General features: G+C 45.5%; 1 protein-coding gene across 5 annotated transcripts in view; it reads right to left on the bottom strand.

Moving 5' to 3' along the window:
- Nucleotides 1–20917, bottom strand: part of etv4 (ETS variant transcription factor 4) — a 24807-nt gene extending 3890 nt beyond the window's left edge. Inside the window, exons 1-9 of one of the 5 annotated variants that reach the window (XM_077000480.1) lie at nt 19678–20917; nt 18936–19043; nt 18193–18283; nt 17951–17998; nt 12855–12908; nt 3449–3581; nt 3144–3332; nt 2730–3034; nt 410–478 (exon numbers count right to left, since the gene is read on the bottom strand). In XM_077000480.1, the coding sequence (XP_076856595.1) occupies nt 410–478; nt 2730–3034; nt 3144–3332; nt 3449–3581; nt 12855–12908; nt 17951–17998; nt 18193–18283; nt 18936–18992 (946 nt within the window). In that variant the 5' untranslated portion in view covers nt 18993–19043; nt 19678–20917. Of the gene's footprint in view, nt 1–409; nt 479–2729; nt 3035–3143; nt 3333–3448; nt 3582–12854; nt 12909–17950; nt 17999–18192; nt 18284–18935; nt 19428–19482; nt 19646–19677 lie in introns of those variants that run through there. The other 4 variants (XM_077000478.1, XM_077000479.1, XM_077000477.1 and 1 more) reach the window with 4 other exon arrangements.

The following is a 20917-nucleotide window of genomic DNA, read 5'->3' as shown; positions in this document are numbered from 1 at the left end:
TTAATCCCCATTAGGGAGCTGAGCCCAGCCTTGACTGAAATGACCCAAAATGGTGTGACCAACCCAGTGAGCAAAGAGGCTGGGTTATTTTTCTTTGCTCCAGGAAAAATACTGGCCTTTTCCAGTAGTAATATTTACTCTGGAATTCTCTCGACAGCAGAGAGACTAGAGCTGATGCCAGTGGAAACACAGACCCGCTGGCTTGGTTAGCCAGTGACCGCACAACATCAGCCAATCGCAGTCAGTCCTGTCTGATGGGCGTGAGATGTGCACTTTCTAAACATTTCAACTGCCTACATTGGGCACTGAGTGTCACCATCCATACACAAGCACCTTCATGCGAAATCCTTTAACACATTTCCCTTATATAATCTGTATACATAACTAATATAATCTGGCCATTGTTTACCTTCATTGCTGTGCTGGGGATTGGGGTAGCCCTCACTGTGGTGGTACATGGAGGTACAACCAGACACATCTGTGGAGTAAAACAAGGATATGGCTTAACATACTGGCCTCAGGTCTCCGAATAAAATCTGTGCTGGTGTTGCCTGCAGACTCATCAGTCATGCATGAAGCCCGAGAATCTTCTGATGTGAACGAACATGTCAAGGACAGAAGATGCATCTGTCATATTTCTGAGCCATGACAAACAAAAGTGCAGGGACATTATGAAAGTGGTCTATATGTTCTCAGGCTTAGAGCCAATGTATCAAATCATCAAACGATAAATCAAACACGAACTCTCTCTCTCCCTCACCTTCTCCCTCTCTCTCTCTTTGTACGTGTAAATAAGCACTAGTGGGGTTGGAAGGTGGAGCAATCTTGTCCCCGAACAGTGACTCATGCCTGGGGAATGCAGCGGCCTGAGCTAAGATAAGATGTCTTAGGGGAGCGTAGAGTTCTCAGCTTGGAGAGACCGTGACCCACGTCTCTCACGCAGTTAACGGTAATGCTACCGGACCGCTGAGATGTTTGAGCACCACGGTCCAGAAATGCAGTGTGCGGCTGCACAGAGTGAAGCCTGCAACCCACTGTTTGTGTGTTCCAGTTTCATTTTGAATGGATGCTATGTTGATCAGCAGGGAGTCTGTAAACATGTGCAGGACAGCTTTCAGCTTTGTTCCCAGCTAAAAGGGAGACAGGCCAGGCGTGCAATTCAGAGACTTGTGTGGGCCGTTTACCAACACTGCCGAGCACTCAGGCGCCGCAGAGCAGGGCTAGCAGCTGGCCTGGCCATGCTTGAAACATCTACTGATAAGCAGCCACACCAAGTGGGCCTCCGCCTCAGATAGCACAGCGTGTCCACACACAAACATCCTCCCTCCAATGCCTCATAGCTCACAAGCTGACAGATTTCTGCACGTACAAAGATGAACCCTGTCACAACACCCATCAGAGCTGTCAATAACGCAAACAGAAAAGGGGGGGGGGGGAGAGACACACAATAATGAAGAGTTTGCCCTTGTTTTTGTTGATCGGGTTAAGCAGGTTTCGTTACTGTAAGTGGCTCTGGCTGTGTGAGCGTTCTGTACTGGGGAAGAACAAAGGGCTTCCACCGCGACTCTGTGGGATCTCACACAGGGTGGTGGAGAGGCTGATTCACTCAAGCTCATGTTGCTGTCTCAGGTCAGTCACACAGCAGAGAGAGAGAGAGAGAGAGAGAGAAAGAGAGAAAGAGAGGGACAGAGAGATTGAGAGAGAAAGAGAGAAAGGAAGAGAGAGAGAGAGAGAGAGAGAGAGAGAGAGAGATAGAGATAGAGAAAGAGAGGGACAGAGAGATTGAGAGAGAAAGGAAGAGAGAGAGAGAGAGAGAGAGAGAGAGAGAGAGAAAGAGGGACAGAGAGATTGAGAGAGAAAGAGAGAAAGGAAGAGAGAGAGAGAGAGAGAGAGAAAGGAAGAGAGAGAGAGAGAAAGAGAAAGAGAGGGACAGAGAGATTGAGAGAGAAAGGAAGAGAGAGAGAGAGAGAAAGGAAGAGAGAGAAAGAGAAAGAGAGAGGGAGAGAGAGAAAGAAATGGGAGAGAGATGGAAACAGAGTGAGAGAGAGAGAGAGAGAGAGAGAGAGAGAGAGCACTAGCTTGTGCTGTGAATGCTAGGCCAGAGCGCTTACAGCTCTGAACAACCCCCCTCCCCCTCCCCCCCCACCAAACACCTCAGCTACCCTGCCCTGCCCCCTCCCCTTCAAACTCTGCCCCCCTCCCACCACTGGCCAGGCTCACGTTACCGCGGCTACGCTCATTTTTCCATTATGAGTTCATCTGCCTGCAGAAAAAGGAAGCCGCTGCTGCAACCAGACACCCTGCAGCTCCGCTGGGGATTCTAGTCTTTCCAGTGCCCTCCATTTTCTCAATGAAATTCCTCTGCCTGACAGAGCAAAGAGGGGGGGGGGTAGGGAGAGACAGGGACTGTGCAGGGAGTGCACAAGAGCACAGTGAAGAACTTTATAAAGTGTGAGGGGTACGGGAGGGAGGAACAACAAACTCCCTCAGAGAAAGAAAGAGAGAAAGGAAGAAAAGAAAGGACAAACAACTCTTAGTGGCCTTGGGTTCACTGTTTACAGTAGTAGCACTGAAATACAGCCTTTGATTTTCAAGAACGGGAGCAAGACCATTTTAATAGAACCGAGCGGTCGTGTTACTGTATGAGTAACGCTTCCTTAAGCCCTTCCGGTCTCTGGAGATCATTTTGTGTTGTGATGACACAGCGCACGACCCTGAGCGCCACTCACCAGGTTCGTAGGTGTAGTCTGCGGGCTCCTGCTTGACCATCATGTGAGCCGGGGGGAACCGTTGAGGGGGGGGTCCAGCCGTGTGGGCCGCCCTGTCGTACAGGGGGTCCAGGAACTCTTGCTTGAAGCTCTGCTGCAGGTAGGGCATGCAGGGGTCGGAGTGCTGCCGGTGGTACCCCCCACCTCCGCCGGAGCCTCCTCCAGCGCCTCCCCCTCCAGGCGGGGCGGTGAGCATGCGCTGCAGGGCCGGGCCTTGGGCTCCAAACGGGGGACACATGTCTGCAGAGGCTGTGGGGAACCTTGAGCTGGAAAGAGTCAGAGGTGATGAGGCTTCAGTCTTTTAATGACTCCCAATGTTAGTACAGGAAGCCCAACAGAGAGACGCTGACTACTGGAGGTAAAACACATTGGTACCTGTGGTTCACGGGGAAACTGTGACTGGGGTGCGACTGACTGGCAGAGGGAGGGTTCATGTACCCTGTGTCAGGTCGAGCGCCCATTGGTGGTTTGGGGGAGTAGTGCGGCATGGGGGACATGGGGGTCCCGGGGCAGGAGCTGGGGTGTCCTGCAGCGGTCGCTGCTGCCGTCTTCTGTTCATAGGCACTGCAGGACACACAGAGGCACAGATATCAAACACCACAGCAAGCCGAAACGAACATTGCGAAAGGGATGCGGTGGACACAGAGGGAGCCGGGCGAGTGAGAGCGAGCGGCACTGACCTGGCATAAAGGCACTGCTCCCCTCCGCCTGGGTAGCTGAAGCTCTGCTTGTGACTGCAGGACTGGCTGGGGTCTGAGCCAGGGCTCTGGGGCTCCTTCTTGATCTTCACTGGCGGGCTGTGGAAAGCCACTGCTGTGGCACAGACAGACACGTCGGTTAACACGGCCACGGCCGGAAAACACCAGACCTGTTCAGCTACTCCCAGACCAAAACACAGAGATGAAAACGCGCTCGTGCGCGCACACATGGTCCAGCACATGTGGTCTGGCTGGCCTTGAAGAGCAGGCCACGTCCTGGTGTGCTGTGCGTGACACGCGCGCGCGCCGAGACAGGCATGCACAAACACCTCCGACACTCCCCGTCCTGACAGACGGGTTCAACTCGGCTCTCCTGCCTCAGACACAACACGGCTATTAACGTCCCACGCGCTCTGCGGGTCAATCAACTCTGCTGCCGTCACACGACCGAAATACACAACGCCGGGGGCACGCTTTTGTTCGGCGTCATGCCTCTACAGCCGAGGCATGCTGGGGAGTTTTCTTCTGTCTGCCTTCTTTTCCACTCTAACCGCTAGAGCTGCACTCACTCAGTCCGTGATCAAAGAAAAACCGTTGCACCAGTGCAAAAGGCGAAAACATCAGCAAGGTGCTGCGCGATGCTTTTACAGCACTACAAAGCGCGCATGTGGCGAAAAAGAAACACCTAGCGCTGGTCACGCAGGAGCGAGCACGCCATTCCTGCACAGCCCAACTTTAGGACGGTTCTCTCCAGGGCGTCGGTCCAGCTCGCTGTCCGTGCATCACGGGGCTGTGGCGTGGTGCGGGACCCCCCTGCTTGCGGGACGGTCCCGTCGCCGCCACGCCGCACTGCACCGCTGTTTATTGTTGGAGGGGAGCGGGCTGGGCGCGCAGGCCACACCATACAGGATGTTTTTTTCCCCGGGCTGTTCAGGGTAAACAGCAGCAGCTGTGCTCCCCCAGCTGGGCTCCAGCCCTGTGTTTATGCCTGTTTATGTGCTGATTGTCGTGGGCGCAGGCCTGACGGAACAGGCCCGGCTGAAGCCCAGGCCCAGGTTAATTACGCATTCCCTAAGAAGAGAGATGGGGAGCAGAGTAAAAGGACTTGTACCTCTGTACCACCACGATACGGGGGTGGGGGAGAGAGGGTGAAAGAAAGAAAGAGAAAGGAGAGACAGAGAGATATGAGAGAGAGACAGAGAGAGACAGAGAGAGATGAGAGAAAGGAGAGGAGATGGGGGGGGGAGAGAGAGAGAGAGAGAGAGAGAAGATGAGAGAGATATGAGAGAGAAAGATATGATGGAGAGGTAGAGCTGATGAGAGAGAGGAGTGAGAGAGAGAGAGAGAGAGAGAGAGAGAGAGAGAGAGAGAGAGAGAGAGAGAGAGAGAGAGAGAGAGAGGATGGCACTTATCTATATCCTTTCTTTCCCATGCTGGGCAGAGCGATGAGGAAGTGTTGGCTTATAGCAGAGCTCACAAAGGATTAGTGAGTATTTAAGCCGAGTTCTCACAGAGGGAGTTAAGCATTTTAATCCACTCAGGCCGTGGTAAAATGCCATAAAGTCTAAGACTTGTCTGTGGGTGACATACAAAGTCATATGCACTCTGCACAAGCAGGTATGCTTTGGGCTTGACAGATTTGCACGTTTATATCAACACCAGCTCTCACAGAGGTCGTTTACTGAATCCAGGGTAACTGAAGGAGAACAGTAAACAGACCTGGGGGCTGCACCCAGTTCCCCCTCTCTGGGACAGGCTGTGCTCTCTCAACATTGTCTTCTGGACATAACTTGGAAAAGCAACAAGATCTGCGCAGCACACGTTTATGAAGACTGCCGTTGGCACTGGAGGTTGGTGCTAATGTATCAGATGAGGACAGGCCTCGCGTTTGTGTGTCAGCTCCACCACTTGTTTCTAATTCACTGAGTTTGGCTGACCTCCCATTCCTCCTTTAAAAAATCCCTTGTAATGAATCGAATTAATCAAGCTAGAGATCAGAAGAATTCACCATGTTGCATTATTCAGCAATGATTACATGCTTCAAATCACACTATCTAATAAACTGATTACAGGATAAAGCATCTTAGGATTATCGTAAATTCTGTACTTTTAAACATTCAAAATGGGGCCTATTACTCTATTAGATGTATCACGGTCGGAGGAAATCCTTGGAAAAAATTTAACATTATCAAGACGTTTCCTTGTGCCGTTAAAGCTGCACTGAGTTTATACACCAGTGGCAGAAGAGTAAACAGAGCTGTGATACTGTATGTACCCTGTGTTCTTTTCCCTGCTCTTTATCTGAGGTAATTTGACCAAAGTGCTCAGTTTCAGACTTCTCTCTTCACAACTCATTTTGAAGTGATGTCGCTTTCCCCCAAAACCCGCTCATATTTCACAGACCTTGTCTCTGGTGCCAGAGCTGAGGGGTCTGAGAGTCTGTATGTGGCACGTCATCTGGGGTGAAGTGTTTACATGTTCCTGATCATATACTGTCCACACAGAGCGTGCGCACAGTCGGGGGTGGGGTGCCGAAGAACTTTTCCGACACCTCTCCCAAGCCGCTGAGGTTTCTTTTTTTCCTTTCTTTTTTTTAAGTACTGCAGCCGTGAAGTACAGAAACCCACATACATATACATTAGATTCATTCCTGTGTTGTACTACAGTTAAGGCTGGGGACAAATGGTCTGGGGACAAAAAACAATGACATCTGCATCTGCCTCTTCAACCCAGTGTGCCAAACAAGGCGGTAAGCAGTCACCACGTGAACTCTTCTGTTGCTTAGCATTCACACCTCTTTTCTAGAAACACATACGTGTGAAAAACCAGTAGCATTGTAGGTAAACGGCGAGAGAGTCTCCATTCGGGACGGCCCTAAAGAGGCAGGACAGGCCAGGGTGGAGGTGCTGGACTTTACATATGTAAATATCTTCAGAGATAGGGCAGGGAGGTGAAGGGGGGTGGTGATGCTTGAGTGCTTTAGGAAGTGGAGGATCATTATGGAGGGCCATTCAGTCAACTCCCACCACAAACAAATCTCTGGACCTCCATACCCCCCACTCCTGACACAGACAAAGACACCGCTACCAGCTGTGACAGATGGAGGCACCACGGGCTCCTCCATGGCCTCTGCAGGCCTGAGAGGGGAGCATGGGTGGTTACTGTCCCCAACCTGGAACCAGCTTGGCGGATAAGCGTCCAGAAGCAACACCATGGCGGCCTGTAATATTTTGCCAATTTCGTTCTGCACGGTACAGTCCTGGTGTGAAATAGGGAGCTGCCCTCAGGAACTGGGACCATTATAAGAACTCCGTTGTGTACACCATGTTTTTAATACGGTCCCACATGTCCTCCTCTTGCAGTCTGCTTTTGAGTTAAACCTCAACACCGCCGGAGATCTGGACAGTGTTAACGCACTGTATACTCATGTCAGAATGACTTCCTGCAACTTTTCAGCTCATGACAGCTGTGAATGAAGCCAACTCCTCAACAGGTACAGTGATTCACTGTTGTCCGTACAGTTATTTCATGGAACCGTAAACACACAGTGCTGTTTGAGGGTGCAGGCCAAAGCACGTGACACCTGTATGGTCTACAGGTCATTACAGCAGGAGCAAACAGGCACATGACTATGTGAACACTGCATTTGATAAGATAAAATTCAGACCAGTGAATACAATGGACTAAAACGTGACGTGGGGACCAGCATGCAAAAAGCAAACATCACGTCCTCCCACAATGCAGTGCGTGTGCCGTTTGATGTGTTGTGGCAACGCAGCCGTACATTATCCCAGGGCGACAGGCTGCAGCGCTGAGAAATCCACTTTGCAGCCAGCTGCAGTTAACAGTGACAAATCAATAAAGACAACAAGGATGCCAATTATGCGAGAACGGCTTTAATGCTCAAAATGAGGCGATTGATTTTTGGTATGGCACTTAAAGCTGCTTGAAAAGCCTACCATTGCTGTGCAAACAGTGGCTGTCAAAGGCTATTGAACTGGCTATGAATGTAATGGTGACATAAGGCTGTCATGGGTGACAGTCACAGCAGTCACAACATGTCTAGTCAGGGCACATTCCCCAAGGCAGAATCGCCTTTGCAATATGCCACACCAACTAGAATCTGAAAATGATGATGCCATAGTTATGAATAGGAGATTTCATAGCCTATTGTTTGTTACCGTTGTTTTAGAGACTTTGGGATTTGTAAATACTTCAAGCATTAGACAACCGCTGGCAGGATTAATCTATTAGATGGCTATTTTCGAATGTGCTGTTGGGATCTGGAAACCTCGTTCCGTTTCTGAGGGCTTTGTCTGTTTGGGCAATTTTTGCACGTAACTCTACCTTTAATAAAAGCATCAGCGGCACAGTGGAACACTGGGAGGTGCGGAGTGCAGACGGCCGCAGAGCTCCTGGAGAAACGTCGTTCTGGCCGAGCGGAGAAACATGTGTGGGACAGGTGGCGTTCAGGTCAGTGGGAAAGCTGAATGGCAGAGCAGGGAGAGATCCCAGACACAGAGGACGCTTCTGCCCCAAGATCCGTCCCTCTGTTCAACGGATGGAACTTTTCACAAGGACTGAACCCTGTTTGTTATGGAAAAGTTTTTTTTAAACTACATATTAATGCATATTTTTTAAAAAGCAGGCAGCAATTATGAATTTAAATATTTAAATATTTAAAATTATGCTTCACACAAAGAGTTTGCAGATATATTGTTTTGTTTTTTTGTTTTTTTGTAGTCTGTAGCAATGTCAATAACGCAACCAAAAAATGTCATATCCTAACGGTCATGTGGGTGTCACCACATGAGAAGAAAATGCACCCTGACACACTGAGGCATATTCACACTTTCACTTCCCTTATGTGACGATGAACGACCCGGAGGGACCCGACTGTCCAACTGCAAAAATTTTCCACTGTCATTTCACAGGAAGCCCACAAACAAGACATATCCAAATAAATCTGGGTGAAAGTTTTCACCAACAATTTCATTATGTCAGGGTTAGGATGAATTCACATGTACAAGAATGTCTGAGAATATGAAAAACAGAAAGAACAAGAGAGGGAGAGACAAACAGAGAGAGAGAGAGAGAGAGAGAGTGAAAGAAACAGTATGGAAAAGAGAGAGAGTATGAGCATGGGTGTATGTACAAGGTGTAATTCATCAGCCCACCTTCAACGTCTCAGCTCTCAATATAGCTGTGCTCTTTAAATGTCTAATGGACATATTGATTTCCATCTTATTACAGAAATGATATAATGAGCCCCACCGTGAAGATGCCCATTCACAACTGTGAGGCGTGGGGGACAAGATGCCCTCCTTATCTCCCGAGAGGGAAAACATGCCCATCGAATTCCTGTCAGGCCCATGAGATATACATTTCTACCAGGACCACTGTCACTCTCTCTCTCCTGCTTCTAGCTGTCCATCATCTCCACGTAGGATCGACTGGTCTATCACTGCTTTTTCGATATATGACCTGGTCTGTGTCAGCAGGATCACGGAGACACCTAGCTAAACAAATGGGAGGGCAGAGGGACACAGACAGAACGAGGAAAAGATCCAGTCTGGAGTTTAACACACTTCTGCACCAGGCATGACCCGTCCAACACCAGGCACGACCCGTCCAACAACAGTGGCACAGCTTCTACCAGCCTGCAGCAGTGACCCAAAGTTCTCCTGTTGTTTTTGCTGCTCTTTTACCTCGATGTAGGCCTGCACTGTTGTTCTCCCCACCAATCCTTTTCCATTCAACAACAGAGTGTGTGTCTGTGCCTCTGTGCCTCTGTGTGTGAGAGAGAGAGGGGGGAGGAACGTCCTGGGCTGGTTTGTGTTTGGCGTAACCCCCCCGTCCAGCCCCAGGAGCCCTTGGCCGAGTGATGCAGTAAAACACACACTGTCCATTCAGTACAGCACGTTGCAGCCTCACCACTGTACCTCAGCCCCAATGAGCCATGGGCCATGGCCAGACCTTTAGCCACAACAGTGAGAAGAAACGCTTTCATTCACATCGGGAGTGATAGTTTACTAAAGATTATAGTTCAGTGCATAAATAAAATGAAGAGAATTTTAGGAGGGAATAAAAAATTAATTCATTTTAAAAAGTTGTGTCTTATTTAGTTTCAACGTTACAAATAATAAGAATAATAAACACAAACTAGTGTGGAAGAAAGAAAATGAAAGGGTCATGAAAGAAAGAAAAGAAAAAGAAAGGAAGGAAAAGAATTAGAGAAGGGACAATAAGCATGCTGTTGAACAGCGCCACACTCAAGCAGCCGGAGTGGTGAATGGAGATCTCATTTTCACTCAGTGTCCTGGCTCGGCTTGGCCCTCACAACCAGCTCATTCATACAAATGTGGGGCTTAAGTGTGTGTGTGTGTGTGTGTGTGTGTGTGTGTGTGTGTGTGTGTGTGTGTGTGTGTGTGTGTGGGTGTGTGTGTGTGTGTGTGTGTGTGTGTGTGTGTGTGTGTGTGCGTGCGCGTTCGTGCGCGCGTGTGTGTGTGTGTGTGTGCGTGTGTGTGTAAGGACCTGTGTCGTGTGTGCGTGCCTGTAGATAGGTTGTTTCTCTGCAAAAAGTTAGAGGGAGGAAGGGCCCGCCCCCTCTACGGGATTGGCCGAGTAGTCTCGGCGCATTTCTGGCAGTCTTGAAGATGTTTTTGCAGACTTTGTTGCATAGCAGCTGTATTTTGGAAAGTAGGGAGTGCTGCAGCAGTGTGTTTTGTTAGGGGTGGGCCGAGGGGCCTGTACACTACATTGCTTCACTGATACGCTTCACAGTTAAGAGTGAGCTGCAGACTGGAAACCAAGGGAAGTTGGTACAGCAAGTTCACTGAACCCTCTTGTCCTTCCCTCTGTCTCTCCTCACATCTCTCTCACTCTTCTGCTGCCTCTTTGGAACAGCTGCAACTGGATTTATAGCCACAACTTCCTATATAATTACTACAAGGCACCAAACCAAACAATCGGCCCACACAACATTGCAATTGCTGGATTAGCTCACATCTTGGAACACTCAGTGCAGACAGAGAGAGAAGGAAAGGGGGGTGAAAAGGAGAGCAGTCCAGATTTTCACATTTCAGCTCAGTTCGTAGAGAAACAGGAAAAAGGAGGGGCTAAACCCTCCATTCAGAAAAAGGAACCTTGAGGGTGGAGCTTGCGGTAGGACATTTTCATGAATGGGGAGACTCTTGAGTGCAGACTCAAACAGCACATCTCAATCATCACTTGTTTCATGATAGTAACATAGTGTAAAAAAATAATTACACATGCAGATAACAATAATCTGTATTATCAATTTTTTTTCTCATGGGAAAAGAATAACAAAAATACATTCTTTAAAATCAGAGTTTCTTTAGTGTCCTTATCAGAGGACTTGGTGTTCCTTGTTTACGGTGATAACATCTCTTTTGGCTCTTACTACCTTCCATTAGAAAAATAGAGTACATTGTGAAATACCCTAGGTAAGCAAATAAATGTGGATCCCAGACACTTAAAGGTATTTGTGAACTTTTATGGCTTTCCTCACAACTGCCTCACAACTAAAACGTTTTGCTGACTTCAAGCGTAGCTCCAGGAGGATGCTACCTTTTACATTTGCTGCCATGTTTGCTGGTGAATTGCTCCCTACGATCCCAGGACAAAGCAGCGCGGTAGTGGAGAATGGCCACAGATTTGCTTCAAAGGTATCAAAGACAAGTCGTAAAGGCAATTTTCACCTGCTGTGGGATTTCACTTGGAGATCACAATGGACCGAGCGCTCTCAGCAGGGGCCTACGGGTGCAGTGACAGAGCTGGCCAATTTGGTCTTATTGTGGAAAACAAGGAAGAGATGTGGATAGATTTGTCAGCTGTGCAGGTGTTGCACAACATCGTTTTCCACTCAGATAAAAAAAAGACAGAAAAAGACATTCCAGCCCAGCTCTAGTGTTCAGTCCGTGCTCAGATGGGCAACGGCCTGCCTGAAGAGATAGCTTTGAAACATGCGATTCGATCACAGCTTGTTTACATCCGAGACACAAGGAGACCCTTGTGTGATGGAGCGTGCTGGCACGGCTCTTCAAAACATCTGATTTACCTGAAAAATCAGCACCCGCGCTCTCCGCGTAAGGGAGGACCAAACGCTCGCCTGCAGCAGAGCAAAGCAGTACTTCCATTTCTGCTACACTGGTGGTTTCGAAATACTCCGACCACAGCGATCAAAACCATGAGGGAGAAGGAGCCTCCGCTCATGGCCGCCTGTCAACTGCCGTCTCTTCTCCGCCCAGACACTCCAGAGCATACATAAGTTATTATGGCATTGTATCAGAATGAAAGGGGCGGGCATGGCCATCAATCATAGTGTTGCTCCACTTAACTAATGTGACAGGGCTGTCAGGCAGCACCCCTGCAACCTCGCAGTGGCAGACTGAACTGTGTCGATTGGCTCTGCCCTGCTGGGGTTAAGTAGACATGACCCCTCAATGCCCCAGAGTTCATCTCCACTTCCTCCTTCCCATTGTGGGCCAACAGACAAGGACAATATGTTATGAGGAGCATCTGTCACCACAGGTCAGGCTCGTGATGGGGTTAAATGGTAGTATTTGCATACACTAGATTTTGGGCTTTCTGTGAAAAGCACAGATTCTGTCCTCTCGTTTTAAGTGAGCCACTGCCCAGTTTGGGTTACAGCTCTGCTGCAGGGGCCTTGTTTGTGTGACTCATGTCTCGAACTCTATAACCCTTAAAAATGCTAGCAGCACTTCCACAACAGGACCCGCAGACCTGCCAGTGCGGTAAAGGCCCAACCCATGGGTCTGTGAATGGGGCTTCCACAAAAGATTCAGGAGAGCTGTTTACAGAGTGCACACCCCTCCACAAAGCCTGGCACGCCATTGTGCGGTGACACAACTACGCAAAAAGGAAACCAGCTGAAAAGGCGTCCTTGTGTGGTACAGGAATTTGCTTTCCCATTTACACCTCTGACAGACAAAAAATAGAATCTTTGTCTGCGACTTCTGAATGATCCTTTACCAGTTTCCTGAGCTGCTCAATTGAGCCTTTGAACCACATGCAAATGGACGGTGTCCTTTAATGCAAGCATCCAAATATGTCTGTAAGAGCAGTAGGTCATGTATCAAGGGCTTGTCACCGTAGTTCTTACGTAAAGCTCCAGGACAACACTATTATATCTCTGACTACCACACCTAAGCCTCAAGCAGTTCCTCAACCAATCATTCTCCGTCTCTGTCCAGTAAGCATTAACCTTCTCTCTCACGCTCACTGACTAACTCTCACTGACTAACTCTCACTCACTAGCTCACAAAGTCACTCTAGTAAAAACTTTGATGCCACACAACCTACCAAAAGCTACCAAAGCCAAAAGTACAATGAAAAGTTTACTTACAGTTTTCTGAGTGGAAGTCAGGTACAAACTGCTCGTCACTATCAGGAACTTGAGCTGCAGTTAGGAGAAAGAGAAGACATGTTCAGAACTCTCCTGATTTGATGACATACAGCTACATAACAGTGTACAAATTAAAAAAGAGAAATGTGGTAATATTAATATATTTAAATTTAATATTAATAATAAATGTCATTGATATTGCCATGGTCAAAAGCTAAAACTAGTGACCATACTATCATAGTTCTGATAATTAATTCAAAATGTTTTCATAGAGTATATTTCTCATAGAGGAATGAAGATCATAATTTGTCTTCGAGCAGAGCTGTTCATCTTGAACGTGAGCCCTGTGCTCCAGAGAAGGGGTGACCAAGCCTGTCCATTAGACAAGCCTTTATTCCCTTCACCTTCATCTGGGTGAAACTTGAGTTACTGCCTCTGGGTAGCCATGTGACCTTCAGCTCCTCTTTTGCCTGTGCCAGCACTTTTCCATGGGCAGTAGATCGATACCCCTGCTGAAGGTGGCGTGTGCGTGCGTGTGAAAGGATGACTTGATTACTGCTGGGCTCCATCAGGCGGCTGGTGCCTATTCTTCTACAAATGTGCAACGTTTTGTTACACCACTGCTAAAGATAACTACCGATAAGTAGTTTCCGCACTGTGCCGAGTTCTTAGTGGGTCACCAACAAAGCCACAGAAGTGGTTTTGATTTTCCGTCATGTTTTAACTGCACGTTAAGAATTGTGTAGTACATCCTATTTTGTTTATGTGTGCATTTGGCTCTGCGTGTCTCTCATCTGATGACACTAAGAGGCTGAAGGCCTTAGTGTCAGACACGCGACTGTGTTCCTGAACCAAACTGATAGTGGATCAGTACAGGAGCACAGGAAATGATGACTTTAAGCAGCGGTAGCAACATTCATCATCTCTCCTATTTTGCCGGCGGACGTTTGAACATCCGTGACGTAGAAAACCTGTGCTCCCCATCCCCCGTGTGCTTGGACGAGAGGGGAGAAACGAAGGGAAGGTGCGTCAGCCCTGCGTTTCTGCCCAACGTCTCTGCCTGCTCACAGGCTCAAGGAAATTTCACAGACTGCACCGACGTGTTTAATTAGGTGAAGACTTCTGGAATTCATCACCTGCTTTTACATACTTCAGAAGTGGCTGAAGAGAGAGAGGAAGGGCCATGAGAGAAAGGGTGGAGTCAAGGGCGGAGCCAAGGGCTCCTCACCACTCCCCTTTCCAGGATCATAATAATGCATTACAGGCAAATGCATTGTTATTTTTTGACATTAAAGTTTTTAAATCTCTTTGCTTTGGGAACATCTCCAACATGCAAAGATGCTGTTCACTGTCTTATTGCAGGGCAGTTAGAATGAAAAATTTGTTTCGTGATAATAATCAGTTATGTCCCCTCAGAGTTCACGCAGGGTGAAGTCCACACACATGAATACATACAAATACACCAAGAGACAGACCAGGCAAGTCTTAGATTGCAGAATGACGAGGCAAATTTAATATGGTTCCATAAAACGCATCGGTGGCCTTTTGCGGTTATGCTGAGTTTGTTTTTTATGTATCTGCAAAGGAAAATACTGGGTCAATAATCGACTATAGTTTCAAGGATATCCACTTAGTACAACTAAGAGCCCAAAACATTCTAAGTGTAGGGCCGACTCTTCGGGTCATTCAAAGGGATTTATGCTGTCCTGTTTCATGCCGAGTGCCGGTGTAAGAGAACAGACAAACAGGTCATTTAAGAGCAGCCTAAATAGACAACAGCCCTACAAACACCGCTGGCTCCATTTCCCAAACTGCCCTTGAGTTGCATATCCAGCTCATTTGTTCCAATCCTCCAGCCTGTTCTATGCCAGTAACTGGAGCCCGTCCACGACCTGGATGACCTCTTTGAATAATGATTTTGTCCTCGCATTTACCAGCATGCTGAACATTTACCTCTTATGGTTTATAGTTGCTGCAGTTACGAATGAGGAAAACTCTGAACAATAGTTGCGTAGTTGTTATGCAAAAGAAGCTTTTGCACTTGCAGGTGCTCCACTGACATTATTGCAGTCTACGTGCATTTCTATGGACACACAAAAAACCTAATTTACTCTCCACTGAGTCTGAAAGAAGGACTGGTGGAACTGGAGGAGAATCCACTGGGCTGCCTGGTTCCAGCTGGCCGTTCTCTGTTAGGGTGCCAGGTAAGAGCTGGTGCATCCAGCCAGAGGGTGTGTAGAAAAATAATGAATGAAAGCTACGTTGCTATGGCAGCTGCCACATTGCCAGTGCTTCAGTATGTCTGCAACAGGCACATCCACTTGAACATATTTATATTTAAAGTATACAAAATTATATTGACATTATTTGGAAGATTCTCTCATCAGAGCAGTGAAAATGTGATTCAAGAGTGTCCAGAGTCTAAAAAGTTTTTTGAACCTAAAAAACAAGAGTCTTATCCTTGAACAATCAAATACAAATAAATCTAAAAAAAAATTTTTATCAGATCATAGGCAGCAATAGGCTTCTTCATAGTCTTAAATAGGCTATATAACCTCATGAATTGAGATTCATAAATAACATGGTTAAAAATGCAAAAATAAATACATGAGATAATTAATTCAGGTATGCTGCCATGTACCATAGTAGTAGCAGGGATCAACAGTGAAAAGACCCAGTGTGTATGGTGTAGGTGCTCCAGTGAGCGAGTTAATCTCACATGGTTAGGAGCAGAACCGAGATCTTCCCACACTTCACACCCTTCATCCTCCCTTCTCAGCCAGCAGACCATAAACACAGAAACCAACAAAGAGGAAGTCTGACACTGAAGATTACTGTGCCACTTCCTGTGTGTTGGAAACAGGGCCGATGCCCTTTTGAGCATGCTCAGTTAAATTACATTAATTTCCTACATACTGCTCTATCCTGTTGCTATAGTTTAATTCTATTAGACCCACTCAAGTTTTCTTCTTCTCTGCCCTGAGGGGCAGCATGAGACTGTTTTTCATGACTCAGAGCAGAGGCCAATATTTGGTCTTCCAGATCAAACAATAAATCATTCAAGCTAGTTCCAGCATGCCTGAAAAAGAACACATGCAATGTGTAAAGACAAAAACATTAAGGACTGTCTCAACATCAGTGCCCCTGGCTCATGGGTTTGTAGAGCTAACTGGAACCCAACCCACTCGTCTCTCTCTGTCCGCGCGCTCGTGTGTGTGTGTGTGTGTGTGTGTGTGTGTGTAGTCAGTTAGCTTCCAGGAACATCTTGTCAAGGGCTTTGAAATGCAAGTCAGCACAAGACTGGAAGTGTGTCTATGCAAGCATGGAGACATGTTTCCTTTTTCTCTCAGGGACCCTGAATGACTTTTTTTTTTAGTCAGGCAGATCCTGGGAGGAGCCAAGAGGTCCGTCTGAAAAAGTAAAGGCTAATGGCAAGACTCGACAAGCTTATCCATTCAGAACTTTCTTGTCCTCTTTCTCTCTCTTCCTCTATCCCTTTAAAGTGCAAAAGCCCTCAAGCTGCTGTTTTTACAAACGGTGAATCACCCACAACCACAATCACCTGATAATAAGATGTTTACCCTCTACAGATGAAAAAGAAAAGTTTATGCTCTCAGAACTGTAACAGGTTACAGTCCTGTTTTCTGTGGAGCCCCACTGTATGCAGATGCACAGTCAGAATAATCCCATACTTCTCGTTTAGCCCTCCTCTAAATCAGTTGGTTCAGCCCTTTGGTTAACTACTAGTTGAACTTTCGTAATTATTGCCTAGTCCCAGATCTCCTTGATCGTTTCACATAAGTATACACCTCAGAAACGTCCACAAACTGAGGCTATGCGATAGCTATCATTGTTGTTTTCATACTCATTGTCCCGTCTCTCCGAACTGTGTGTGAACTTCACAGCTCAGCACTGCGTGACACGCAGCACAGTGTGATAATTGACTGTTACCGAGGAAAACAACATCCGTTTATACGGGACAATCGCCAATCACTGTAGCCAATGATGCACTTGATCTACTCAACTACACCTAAATCATAACTAAAGTGAACCTTTGAAGGCAATAGAAAACCATTCAATGTAAACGTGCTATTTACACAAGAGGCATAGCAGAGCATAAAGAGACAGCAGACAGGCTCCTCCAAGTCCTTACAGATAATGAGGATTCCCATGTTTAAAGCCGTGAGCATTAATTACGGCTCCACATTGACATGTGAGCACTGACCTTGAACTACAATAGCTCAGTGTCTGTACTGGCCTCTCAAGTACTTCCCTTCATCTGAAAGAGCAGTTCCTACGAACCCCAGGCAACAGTTCCACATATTTAGAAGGAATTTGCTCTGCCTAAATAGAATGGCTTTATTTCTTTAAAAATAGGAAAAAAAGGCAACAAAAAGAACTTAAAGGAAAAAAAAAACTTTGTAAACAAACCTTTTCCGCTTGCTTTTATGAAGCCATGATTGATTTTGATATTTTTCAAGTTTTTATTAGGTTCGTAAAGTATATATTAAATATATTTGAGCAGGTAAATAAGTATGTAAGTAAATAAATATATGAAAATAAAATTTTCCATGCAGTGAATAAAATTTACATGTGTAAAATGTTCAAAGGTGGATTAGTCATTTCTAAATATTATACAGTACTTGAGCAGGCAAAGGTGCATTACTTTACTATCCTTGGAACTTCAGCATTAAAATATAGTTGTAACAAACTGGTGATGCTCAGTTAGTAAAGGGCCCATTATTTAAAAAAAACATCTTCAACTGGATATAAAATATTATTGCATCAGACTATCAAATTCATATTCCGTATACAATATTATTTTTACATATACCCATTTCCTTCTCAGATCAGCATAATAAAGCAACACAAGACTCTGGCCAGGGGTCAAAGAAATCATGTTGCAGTCTGCCCTGTGCTATCCCATCATGCTGCTAACAAAAAAGGTTCCTTTTTCTATCTAAGTAATCCTGTATTTTCGATTCACCCAGAGACAGTGCTGTACCTAAGCTGCCTGTGACATTGACTCGTTGCCAAAGAGGACACGACCAGTGGCATCCAGACACACGACACATGCGACACAACGCCAGCCTCACCTTCTGTCAGCCATGTCTCCTGAAGCTGACTTAAATCCTGAAAGAGATCTGTGGAGGGGGAAACAGATATTATCCTCAGATTCAAGTCTTTGTTAAAAGAAATAAGTCACCTATACAATTTTAAGTTAAATCTTTCATCACAAGCTTCTGTTCTTGATGAAGTGTGATGTCCTGACTGCTGTCAGGGTTTAATTGCTAAATAAAGGCCAAAGTAAATTTCCTAAGATTGCTTGTTATTTTACCTTCAGATTCCTGAGGGGGTAATTCGGTGTCCATGTATTTCCTTTTCGCTGCCAGCAACAGTCTATTTAGGGGTCCATTTCCTTGCGACCTCTGCAAAACAGTAAGTATATTATGTAAGTGGAAATACATACGCATGTTTAAAAAATAAATAAGCATAGGCTGTTTGAGGAAAAGTTGAAAAACGTAAACAGATTCAATCTAGAATGTGAAATACAATAGATGATGTATTTGAAAATACCACTATTGAATATTGATATAAAAATCCACATCATATTATTGATAACCATGGGTTACACACGCGCGCGCACACACACACATACAAACACATTACCTACTGCATGAAAGAAGGCCATGCTACTGTTATATGTTGCCAAATATCCAAATCAGTGAATCATTTTAGTTTCACATATTTAAAACAGCTAGCCTAAATAAGTCCCTGATTTTTCACAGAGACAATTACGCATTAGGTACACTCTAGTTGAAATTCGAAATATAAACAGAAACTTTCTTGGGAAATGTAACTAATAGGCACTAATTGTACAACTCTACGCAAAGTTTAATGAACGTTCCGCTAGATCATCAGTAAGTACTGCATAAGACTCGGAGTTATTTCGGTACAAACTCCGAACAGTTTTAATCGCGGAGCGCTGCCTTGAAACAAATCACAGGCAACGACGATCGGCGGACCGACAGCAAAACACATTTAGCAAAGCTTTAAAATATATAATACACACATACTTACATTAGCTAAAGTATAAGGCACTTGCTGATCTAGATATCCATCCATTTTATAATCCATCCGTTAACCGTTTGTGGTCATTTAGGCTGTGTTGAATGAAATCCACGCAGCCTGCAGGGAGAAGGAAGAGGGGAGAGAGGCAGCAGTAGTTGTGAATGGAGCGGAGAGAAAGATGCATACGTAATGAGTTCCATTCACAAAAAAATGCGGCGAGCGCAAGCAAAGTCGCCCATTTAGCGGACTGCGGCTACCCATCAACACAAACATACAACCTTCCCCAGAGCAGAGCTCATCTCAGGCTAAACACTTTTACGGTATATCTACCCGCTATTCTCTTTTAGGAAGTTACAATCTCTATAGAATTTCTGGTAAATAGGGTGTGAAGATATTTTGTCTGCTGTTTTTCCACCAAGACACAAAAAGTCGCAGAGTAACCTGAAGTCTAAAATGTCACATTCCTCAGCTGTTTATGTTAAAGTTGAAATTGTAATAATTGAAGCATGCCTGTACGTGATCAAATTCAGAAAATGTAAAGCGTTGTAAACTTAACATTAGATGATTCATGTACCCAGATGGTAGAGGTAGACAATTTAATGGAAAAAACTTTTTCCCGGACTTTACAGTTGGTTTTCGTAAGAGTTGCTTCTCTCGCTGTCTTGTTCGCTCAGACACAAACGTTCGTGATTGGTGGATTTCTTCTTTCAAGGGTTCAGATTTCTTCCTTTGTCCAAATGAATGGTCTTACCTATGAATGAAATCTCAGCTCCTCCTTTGAACCAATCAGATTCGAAACTGTACTAAATCCCAGCAAGTGGGGTGGAGCCTGCTTCTATCCGACCAATCCACGATTGAGACCCCAACAGTTTTCCTTCTAGATTTTGCAGTTGTTTTTCATTCACAAAAAGGAAAGAGAAAGTTGAGGGAGAAAAACTCCATTCATAAAACTTGCCCTGGCATGAATGTACGGAGTTGTTTTCAGCGTACGCTCTATTAACAACAGACACAGCTTGAAAAAACATCACGAGGTCCCTCCCCAGCAAAGCTGCGTTACATTAAGCAATTTAAACGGGTTTGATTTACTCTCAATAGTTTAAAGCACCAGTAAACATTAGTATATTTTCACCGTGAATTTAAAAATAAATACAGACAATTTCAATGCTTTTAAAATGGTCTATAGCCTAGGTCTGTCTGTATGTGTTATTTCAGCTGATAGTGCTCGTGTCGAAAATAAAATACGTCATTCAAATTCCGGATGAATATTTAATGTTTTTGTAGGATTGCCATTTTATATTTGCGCTGTCTGTCCGGACATTTTGAAAACTCCAACAGGCTATGACGCAGACTAAAACAGGTTTACAATGCTCACAAAAAGTCCGAGATGTTATATATTCTGAAGAACCGACGTCTATTAAGGAAACTAAAGACTATACGCTCTCCACAATAATACGTTACTAAGTAATGAAGATACTACGAAACAGAAAGCAGAGTAATCGAAGATTGGTATTATTTATATTGCCAAAGTTTTTCCAGATGTAATTTAAGAACTCTAGGTTCTTTCTGTCGAAAAAAAAGCGAGAGGCGAGGACAGTGTGATGAAAACATCTCATCGCTATCACCGTTAGGGCTGTAAGGAATTTAGCTCTCGATGTCTAATGCCTTTTTAATCGCTCAGTTTAGACACCAGTCGAGTAATATGATTTCTTCTAGGTAAGTCTCGTGGTAAATTATATGGTCACGTAGACTGGAGTTTAGGCATTTGATTAAACTCAATGATAACAAATGTCTAAATGACCTAGTTAACTACATTAAAAAGAATGAACGTTGTTTCGGTTGTTTCAATAAACACACGAGATTGAGCTGGATTGTTTATGTAAGAAGAGTGCTGAGATTACCTGGTTATACCATTTTATCTTATCAGCTTTGTTCAGGATTTCAATTTAAACTTGCTGACAAAGAAAGGGATGTTGAAACCCACACTATGATAT

Source organism: Brachyhypopomus gauderio, chromosome 3, assembly GCF_052324685.1.
Source record: "Brachyhypopomus gauderio isolate BG-103 chromosome 3, BGAUD_0.2, whole genome shotgun sequence".
In the NCBI taxonomy this organism is placed as follows: Eukaryota; Metazoa; Chordata; class Actinopteri; order Gymnotiformes; family Hypopomidae; genus Brachyhypopomus; species Brachyhypopomus gauderio.
This window is presented reverse-complemented; position numbering and strand designations above follow the sequence as displayed.